Source organism: Dermacentor albipictus, chromosome 1, assembly GCF_038994185.2.
Source record: "Dermacentor albipictus isolate Rhodes 1998 colony chromosome 1, USDA_Dalb.pri_finalv2, whole genome shotgun sequence".
Classification (NCBI taxonomy): Eukaryota; Metazoa; Arthropoda; class Arachnida; order Ixodida; family Ixodidae; genus Dermacentor; species Dermacentor albipictus.
This window is the reverse complement of record NC_091821.1, coordinates 104,758,404-104,768,329: the sequence shown is the minus strand read 5'-3', so window position 1 is coordinate 104,768,329 and position 9,926 is coordinate 104,758,404. Positions and strand designations below refer to the sequence as shown.

Below are 9,926 nucleotides of genomic sequence, written 5' to 3'. Positions count from 1 at the left end.
TCATAACTCGAAGCACCGCTCAGCGGCGTTCAAGTGGACATTAACGCTTTCACATTCACAACTGATAAGTGCTTAGGTATCATCAGGTTTTCGTAAAAATGTTTTTATTTAGTTATGTTCTCTTCGATATACTATCAAATGTGGTTTCCTCTGCCATCGCGCTATCTAGATTTTATGTTTAACACATTTTCCTCTGCCACTGTCCACATGTCTCTTGAGGCAATATTTATAAGAAAAGTTGTGACACTTTTACAGATCTTCTCTACTGTGAATCAGCGTATTTTAAAATCTGCCTCCCTTTTTCCATGTTTTTCTAAGGTCCTATTATAAGGATGTGAAAGACGAGCGTCACCAAATGCGTGTGATCGCTCAGATCTCTTGCGTCACCTGCGAAGCTATTTTGTGGAAATGTCTACTGACGAGCTGGAAATGTCTAATGAAAATCAGTAGGACATTTTAGATGGAAAATTATCTGCTGTTACATGATCTATCATTTCTTCGTCTGGCGGGTACAAAGTGCGGTCGAGATGTGCGTTTCGTAACCCCATCATCGACAGCGTGTACTGCTCCTTCTCGAACTTTGACCTCTACCTAAAGTTATGCGTCCTTTTCACTCTGGAGCTCACTCATTACGACATGGCCAGGATAATGATAATGAGAATTGAAACGTTGGCGCCGTTACTTTATCGAACTGGTTAGGACTCGTTCAAATTCGTGCGGCTCACTTCATTTGATCTATACCGGGTGATTCAGCGAACACTCTCAAAATTTTGTTGAAAATATCTGCAGCAGATAGCACAATTGTAGTCCGTTGGCGGGTCTTGACAAAGAGGCGGACATTACTTCCACAAAAAATGAAATTGCATAACCGACTATTTAAAAAAAATCAATAATTTTTACCTAATGGGCTCGGCGACTGCGCATCTGCACAGCTCGCTAAACCTTTTGCTTTTGCAATGCAGATCGTCACCTTTGCTACTGTGCATTTCCTGCTGCCTACGATAACCGCTGCTGCTACATCAGCTTCGTCGAGGTGCGTGGTCGACTGCCAAGGAAACGAGCCAGCCAACATCCAAGTTTTCCGTACCAGCGATGCTTCATACCCGGACATCCAGCAGAAGAAGTGGCGGCCGGTGGTCCTCAGTCGAGGGTGGCAATCCCCATCGTCAGCAACAGCAACGCAGTCACCAGATATAAACTGTGGGCGGCCGTCAACACAGCTTTGTGGGCTCGGCGACTGCGCATCTGCACAGCTCGCTAAACCTTTTGCTTTTGCAATGCAGATCGTCACCTTCGCTACTGTGCATTTCCTGCTGCCTACGATAACCGCTGCTGCTACATCAGCTTCGTCGAGGTGCGTGGTCGACTGCCAAGGAAACGAGCCAGCCAACATCCAGGTTTTCCGTACCAGCGATGCTTCATACCCGGACATCCAGCAGAAGAAGTGGCGGCCGGTGGTCCTCAGTCGAGGGTGGCAATCCCTATCGTCAGCAACAGCAACGCAGTCACCAGATATAAACTGTGGGCGGCCGTCAACACAGCTTTGTGGGCTCGGTGACTGCGCATCTGCACAGCTCGCTAAACCTTTTGCTTTTGCAATGCAGGTTAGTCAACCATACGCTCTCTTTGCTAAAAAATCTAGCAATTATTTCCTGATGCAGTTGCCGAGCCCGCACTGCTGTGCCGCCATTGCTGTCGAATGTGCTCATATTATTCATGCCTTGCTGATTTTGGCCGGTGATGTGGAAACAAACCCGGGTCCTAACATTCCTGAAAACCTACTAACCGAATTGCGAAAACTAACCGCCGGTCAGAACCAGCTGATCACTGAAATTCATGGCCTTAAGTCGCAACTTACTTCTACTGATAAAGCAATTACTGATCTAAGCAAACGAATGAATGATCTTGAGAGTCACTACCAGACGCTTTTGCCCATTCGAAACGAAGTGGATGCAATGCGCACCACGACTGAACAGGCTATTTCTCGCATTTCCGAGCTCGAAGCACGTATCGACGATGCCGAAAATCGCTCACGGCGGGACAACCTAATTTTTTACGGCATTCCTGACCCTTCCAGCTCGGAAACCACTGCCGACTCCGAAAGGTTGATTGTGGAACTTTGCCGCGATAGGTTGCAACTAACCATCGACCCAAAAGAAATAGAACGTGCACATCGCATCGGTCGTCACTCCGCCAATCACTCTCGCCCCCTGATAGCAAAATTTACTTTCCATAAAACCAAAGTTAACATCCTTTCGAGTGGCCGAAAGCTTAAGGGCACTGACTACAGTATTAGCGAGGACTTTTCGCGATCAGTACGAAATTCCCGAAAACATCTCGTTGCTTTCGCAAAAGGTAAAGGCGTCCCGTTTTCACTCCGCTTTAAGACTTTATTCATCGGTTCAAGAAGATACACCTTTGATGCCGCCTCGAGTAGTGTCAAAGAGTTGTCATAGCAGCTACTTCACCCCAAACAGAAAAATAACACAACACCGACTTGCTCCAGAGATAGCGCTTCGCTTTCTATAATATACACGAACGTGCGCAGTTTCCTCCCAAAGCGTGAATTGGTGTCGAACATAGTTTCATCTACCGGTAGCAACATACTATTACTGAGACATGGCTGAGCAGCGCCGTTGCTGATAGCGAAGTTCTAGCCGACCTGCCCGGTTTCCGCCTCTATCGGAACGACCGCACAGGAACCCGTGGTGCTGGTGTGCTAGTCGCTGTTCGTGAGCAGTTGCCATGCTCGCTAATTAACGTCACATCAGATCTCGAGATGTTATGGGTCATAATGCATACCTATCCAAACAAAGTGCTACTTGGCATCTGCTACAGACAGCCCAGTGCTACTTTTGACTTCTGCCATCAACTTAACAACGTCATAAGCGAACTGGTAACAACCCACCGAAACGCGCAAATCCTGCTCTTCGGTGACTTTAACTTCCCGCAAATAGACTGGCGTACCGTACAATCATTCTCGGTATCCGGACACACAGAGGCCAAAAATTTTGTCGATTTCTGCCTCAACTTTAATCTTTCCCAGCTAGTAACTGAACCAACCCGGATTTCGCATCAAACTGCTAACGTCCTCGATCTCATACTAACCGACCACCCTGACAGCCTTTCATCCATTTCTTATTTACCTGAGATCAGTGATCACAAAGTCATCCATGCCCCTTTTTCATTCAATTTGTTGACACGGGATACCTTTAAGAAAACAATATGTCTATACGACAAAGGAAATTACGGAGCTATAACTGAAGCTATGCATACATTCTTTCCTTTATTCGAATCAACTTTTCAAGACCATTCCGTTAACAGCAATTGGATGCGCTTCAAAAACAAACTAAGTGATCTTGCACATAAATTCATTCCTAAAGTCACCTTTCGTTCTTGTCAGCAAAAAAAACATGGTTCACAAAGGCCTTAAAACGCCTAGAAAACAAAAAGAAGCGTCTGTATCGCGCCGACAAACAGAGAGGACGCCCATGCGCATGGGATAAATATTATGAAGTCGAACAGAGCTACGTCGACGCACTGCGTCACGCTAAACACTCATTTTATCACAATGATCTACCAAACCTATTAATCAATAATCCGAGGGAATTTTGGAGAGTTATAAACGATAGCGAAACGCGCACTATTAAGATAACTAACGAATCGAACGAAATTATTAATGATTCCGATTGCGCCGACGTGTTCAATTCGGCCTTTGCTTCTGTGTTCACTAACGAATCTAATACGCCTCCCATTTCATCATCGCTTAGTATGAACTCGTCAATGCCAGCCATTGCTTTCAATGCAGACGGTATTTGTGCGATCATTGACAAAATCAAGTGTTCATCATCTTCCGGCATAGACGAGATTAACCCAAAAATTTTAAAAAACACGAAGCTTATTTCTGCAGCCTATTTGTCCTTGATATTTGCCCAGTCTCTTTCTTCAGGTTTCATTCCAGATGACTGGAAAATTGGGAAGGTCGTTCCAGTTCACAAATCAGGTAACAGAAACTCGCCTCTTAACTACCGCCCCATCTCCCTAACAAGCGTCCCCTGCAAAATCATGGAACATGTCATCTACTCTCTTATCATGAATTTTCTTGACTTGAATCACTTTTTCCATCCCGCCCAGCACGGATTCCGCAAAGGTTTCTCCTGTGAAACACAGCTGGCCATTTTCCTGCACGATGTTCACACTAACCTTGACAGTAACATACAGACTGACGCAATTTTCCTGGATTTCTCTAAGGCCTTCGATAAAGTTCCTCATGAACGTCTAATATTGAAACTTACAAAACTTAATTTGCATCCTGATGTTTTGAATTGGATCATTGAATTTCTTAGCAACCGCTCCCAATCTGTCATTATAAATAATCACCTATCTAACCCTGTGCCAGTAACATCAGGCGTCCCTCAAGGATTGGTTCTTGGCCCCCTATTATTTTTAATATATATTAATGACTTACCTTCACATGTGTCCTGTAATATCGGAATGTTCGCCGATAATTGTGTCATTTATCGAACTGTACGTAACACCAGCAATGAAACAGCCCTGCAGAAGGACCTCACCAACATACTAACATGGTGTGACGATTGGTTAATGAAACTTAATGTACAAAAATGTAAAGGTATGTCTTTCACTCGTAGCAGTAATCCCCTGGTATTTCCCTACCAAATTAGAAGCATGCCTCTCGAACTAGCAGAGTCCTATAAATATCTAGGTGTCACTGTATGCAATGATCTATCCGGCATAAACATATTTCTAACATCATATCATCTGCCAATAAAACACCAGGTTTTTTAAAACGTAATCTACGCCAGGCACCTCAAAACGTAAACTGCTTGCCTACAAATCCCTTGTTCGGGCAAAACTTGAATATGCGTCGGCCATCTGGAGCCCGCACCAAACATATCTTATCACCTCACTTAAATCTATTCAGAACCGCGCTACTAGGTTCATTCACTCACAATATTCATATGATGTCAGTATTTCCGCACTTAAAACACAATCCGGACTAACATTACTATCTAATCGCTGACGCATTGCTAGTCTTGAGCTCTATCACAAGTTCCTTTTCAGTACCCTTCATCATGCGCCATACATCGTTCCTGCAGCACGCATCTCTCACCGCACCAGTCATCCGCAGCAAGTCGCACGGCCACGTGACCGAACCACTCATTTTTCCGCCTCTTTCATTCCTCGAGCAGCTAAAGACTGGAACGGCCTTCCTGCTGACATTGTTAGCATCACTTGCCTGTCTTCATTCCTACAGCGTGTGATTGATCACTTTGAATATAACTTATGAAGTGTACCAAATGTGGAACTTATGTTAAACCCACCCCTTATGTAATACCCCCTCCGGGGGTCTTTAAGGACAGTAAACTGAACTGAACTAATTACGTTATGGCACATTTTGTAATTTACAAATTGCAGCCGAAGAGTTCGGAAGGCGAATCTGCTTGGAACGAATTCTCAGCATGACACCAGTTTCGAGATATTAATTGCCAAGCTTTGTGGAGAAATGCATTGGCGTTGCAGTTACTTATGTGCCTCAATGTATAGAGCGACGTTTTTTTTTAAGAAAGTGGAACGACAGTGCATTTTTACCGCTAGTTTGACGGCTCATATCTTGTAAATTGTGTCACCGACGCAATTTTTTTTGAAGTGGAGAGGCCTTGTAGTCTCACCTACAAGAATAGTGTAATCACAGCATGTACCACAAGTTAATTAGTTTAAAGCTCAATTAGCAAATTTTGAATAACTAGTCGATTATGCATTTCAATTTTTGTGCAAGTAATGTGCGCCTCTTCGATTAGACCAGTTTATGGACTAGAATGGGGATATCTGCCACAGGCAATTAAAAAAAAATTGGAAGTGTTTGCTGAAACACCCTGTATATAATCGTGCAACCATTGTAACGCTCATGAAAGCAATCCTTAACCTTCCGTCACTCAATCCTCGTTGCAAGATAGCTCAACTTTCCCATGGCACAAGATATATCAGAATCATTACTGTCTCTCCTTTCTAATATGGCCACGAACATGCATATTGACACGTGTACTTGTTTATCTTTATCGGGAAACCACGTTTCACCGCCTAACAAATGTTATCGCACAGCGCAGGACGCACCTGTATGTATCGGAAGTTTTTGGAATGCTATCGATGGTTCCATCCGCTCTCTGTGACCGAACGTTGTGTAATTTGATTGCATGTATGCGCGACGCGAATAATGTAGAACTTTGTGGAAGACACGCGGGTCCCAGCGATAACTCTGGAACATTCGACGACTGATGTATAAAAGCCGACATGCTCGACACGTTGGCCAGATTTTGACGACCGCCGATGGTGGTCCCAGCTATTGCTCTCCTTTGAGTGTAACTTGCCTTTGTGGGCACAAGTTCGCCCAATAAAACGCTAGTTTCGCCATTCACCGTTTTACTTTCTTCATCGTCCCTACCACGTGACATCTGGTGGAGGTGCTTGTGCGTTCATGTAACGGACGCCCCCGCAAAGCCACGATCCAAGCCCGAATCCCGAGGACAACACCACCGTCACCAAGGACCAGCGAGCTAGGTGCAGGCTGCAAGGACTGGCCCCGGAGTACGAACATTGTCTGAGACGACCAGGAAGACCGTTACCAAGTCAACGACCACAATGGCAGCACCAGCGTCCCCCATCGTGCTTCAACAACCTAGAGACCCACCTACCATCCGTGGAGCTTCGTCGGAGGTTCCAGAAATCTGGCTGGAGACTTTCGAAAGGATCTCGGTCTTCAACAACTGGACCTCTGAGGACAAGCTGCGTACTTCTCCTTGGAAGATGCCGCGAGGGCCTGGTTCCAGAACCGGGAGTCGACCCCTACAACGTGGGCTGTTCCGAAGTAACTTCTTACGGGCCTTCACGAGCATCGTCCGGAAAGAAAGGGCCAAAGAAAGGGCCGAGGTTCTATTGGAAGCCCGAGTGCAGCTACCAAACGAGAACCTTAGCACCTTTACAGAAGAAGTGAGCCGCCTATTCCGCCACGCCGACCCGGAAATGTCCGAGGAGAAGAAAGTCCGTTTGCTGATGCGTAGTGTAAAGGAGGAACTTTTCGCCGGAATGGTACGAAGCCCACCGAAGACCGTCGACGAGTTTCTTCGCTAGGCCACCAGCTCAGAGAAGGGACTGGAAATGCGGAACCGGCAATTCAACAGCCACACGAACTCGACAAACTACGCTGAAGTTCAGTCACTGGCCATCGACGACCTGCGCGAGAGTATCTGAGCGGTCGTGAGGGAGGAGCTACAGAAACTTTTTCCTTCATCACAGCCTCAAGTGGCTTCGGTTGCCGACGTCGTACATGACAAGCTCCAAGAACAACTCGGAGTAGCCCCTGAATCGCCGCAGCCTCAGCCGCAAGCGATGACATACGCCGCCGTAGCCCACCGTCACGCTCCCCCTCCGCGCCCACGGCAAGGCCCAGTGACGACACAGTTCCGTCGTCCACCACCACCCCCGCCGCCAGCACGCCAACCCGTCGCCCCACGCAGCATTCCAAGGAAGACTGACGTTTGGCGCGCCCCCTACCACCGTCCGCTTTGCTATCACTGCGGAGAAGCTGGACACATCTACCGCCGATGCCCTTACCGCGAGATAGGACTGCGAGGGTTGGCCATAAGTGCACCGCGCCCTCAGCAAGGCTAACGCCCACGTGACATCACCAACTATCTGGCTGCCACACAGTGGAGCCCTCGAGGAGCGTCCAATTCGCCGTCACCAGGCCGCTACCTGTCACCGCAGCGCCGTCCATACACTGGCCCAGCCCGGGGCCGGTCCGTCAGCCCATATACGGCTGCTGTTCATCGAACTGACGAAGATGCTCCGCCGCCGACGAAGACGCCAAAAAGACGATCTCGACGATATACAACGAGACGCCGCCATCCCGACGAAACCATAAAATCAAGACTACACCGACGAAAGACGACTTGACCACGCGACGTTACAGCTTCAGTTCAACATGACGCAGCCGTGATCCGACGCCAAGACCTAACGGCAACGCCAACGTGCTTCTCGACGGCCACGCAGTCATCACCTTAGTGGATACAGGAGCCGACTACTCCGTCATAAGTGGACCCATCGCCACCCACTTTAACAAGGTTAATAAGACTGCTTGGGAAGGCCCTCAAATTCGCGCCGCTGGAGGACATCTAATAACGCCGACTGGAATCTGCACCACAAGAATTACAGTTCAAGACCGGACCTACCCTGCCACTTTCATTATCCTCCAACAGTGTTCACGAGACGTTATCCCGGCATGGATTTTCTGAACCAACACGGCGCAATCATCGACCTGAAGTCGAAGTCGATAACGCTGTCGGAAGATCAAGCGATACCGCCGGAGAGCTGTCGAAGTCACCACGCCTTGAGTGTGCTCGAAGATCAAGTCAGCATCCCGCCCCGTTCCAGCATTGTCATTTCCGTCGGCACGAAAAATACCTGCAGACATAGAAGGCGTCATCGAGGGTGACAAACGTCTACTATTCGATCGGGAAATTTGTGTCGCAATAGGGATCGCTCGACTGCACGGAGGAAAAACGAGAGTGTTGCTGACGAACTCCAGTTAGGAGTTCAAGCACATCAACAAGGGCACGACGGTCGCATACGTCGAGGAAATTCTGGAAACGAGAAATACGTTTGTCCTCTCGGATTCTGCCGAATCTAGCCCGACGACCGTAGTTCCCGAACCAGACTTCGACATAAATCCAAGTCTCCCCATGATTAAGCAGCAACAGCTCAGAAGTCTGCTTCGACGCCAGTCACCAAACACCAGTCACAAGACATCGCATAATAACCGAAGAGTGCGCTCGACCACTCCGCCAGAGCCCTTACCGAGTGTCGACGCGGGAACGTGAAGCTATAAGACAACAAGTCGACGAAATACTGCGCGACGACATCATCCAGCCGTCTAAAAGCCCGTGGGCATCACCTGTTGTCTTAGTGAAGAAAAAGGGCGGAAGCCTACGTTTTTGCGTCGATTATCGTCGACTGAAGAAAATCCCCAAGAAAGACGTATACCCCCTCCCACGGATAGAAGACGCATTGGATCGGCTCTGCAACGCTAAATACTTCTTGTCGATAGATCGCAAGTCTGGCTACTGGCACATAGGAGTCGACGAGCGTTATCGCGAAAAGACCGCCTTCATCACGCCAGACGGCCTCTACGAGTTCAAGGTCATGCCACCTGGATTGTGCTCGGCGCCTGCACCGTTCCAGCGCGTCATGGACATGGTGTTAGCAGGGTTGAAATGGCAGACCTGTCTTGTTTACTTGGATGACGTCGTTGTCTTCGCAGGAAATTTCGACGATCACCTTAGGCGGCTTGCGACAGTACTAGAGGCCACCAAGTCATCAGGGCTCACTCTGAAGCCAGAAAAGTGCCGCTTCGCTTACGATGAGCTTCTGTTCCTAGACCATGTCATCAGCAAGTCTGGAGTCCGCCCCGACCCGCAGAAGACTGCTGCCATCGCAGAGTTCCCATAGCCCATCGACAAAAAGGCAGTGCGTCGGTTCCTTGGCACGTGTGCCTACTACAGGCGCTTTGTCAAGGACTTTTCACGCATCGCTGAGCCACTGACACATCTAACTAAATGTGATGTCAAGGTCAAGTGGGAAACGCCGCAGGCCGACGCATGTCAAGAACTCAAACGACGCATGCAGTCGACCCCAGTACTTACGCACTTCGACGAGGACGCCGATAGCGAAATACACACTGACGCCAGCAGCCTAGGCCTCGGTGTCGTCCTAGTCCAGAGAAAATACGGACTTGAACGCGTGATAGCTTACGCTAGCGGGTCGTTGTCAAAAGTGGAAGGGAATTATTCTACAACCGGAAAGGAATGCCTCGCCATCGTTTGAGCTACAGCAAAATTTCGCCCTTACCTATA

At 48.1% G+C, this 9,926-nt stretch overlaps 1 protein-coding gene across 1 annotated transcript; it reads left to right on the top strand.

Moving 5' to 3' along the window:
* The first annotated feature begins 1,087 nt into the window (after nucleotides 1-1,087).
* LOC135914185 (uncharacterized) lies at nucleotides 1,088-2,456 on the top strand. The gene has a single exon (XM_065446928.2). It carries the CDS (start codon nucleotides 1,278-1,280, stop codon nucleotides 2,454-2,456), a length of 1,179 nt encoding a protein of 392 aa, XP_065303000.1. The 5' UTR covers nucleotides 1,088-1,277.
* The last annotated feature ends 7,470 nt before the right edge of the window (nucleotides 2,457-9,926 follow it).

What these genes read in the sequence shown, in the direction of transcription:
- LOC135914185 (XM_065446928.2), top strand. Translation starts at nt 1,278, where the DNA reads ATGCAGATCGTCACCTTCGCTACTGTGCATTTCCTGCTGCCTACGATA.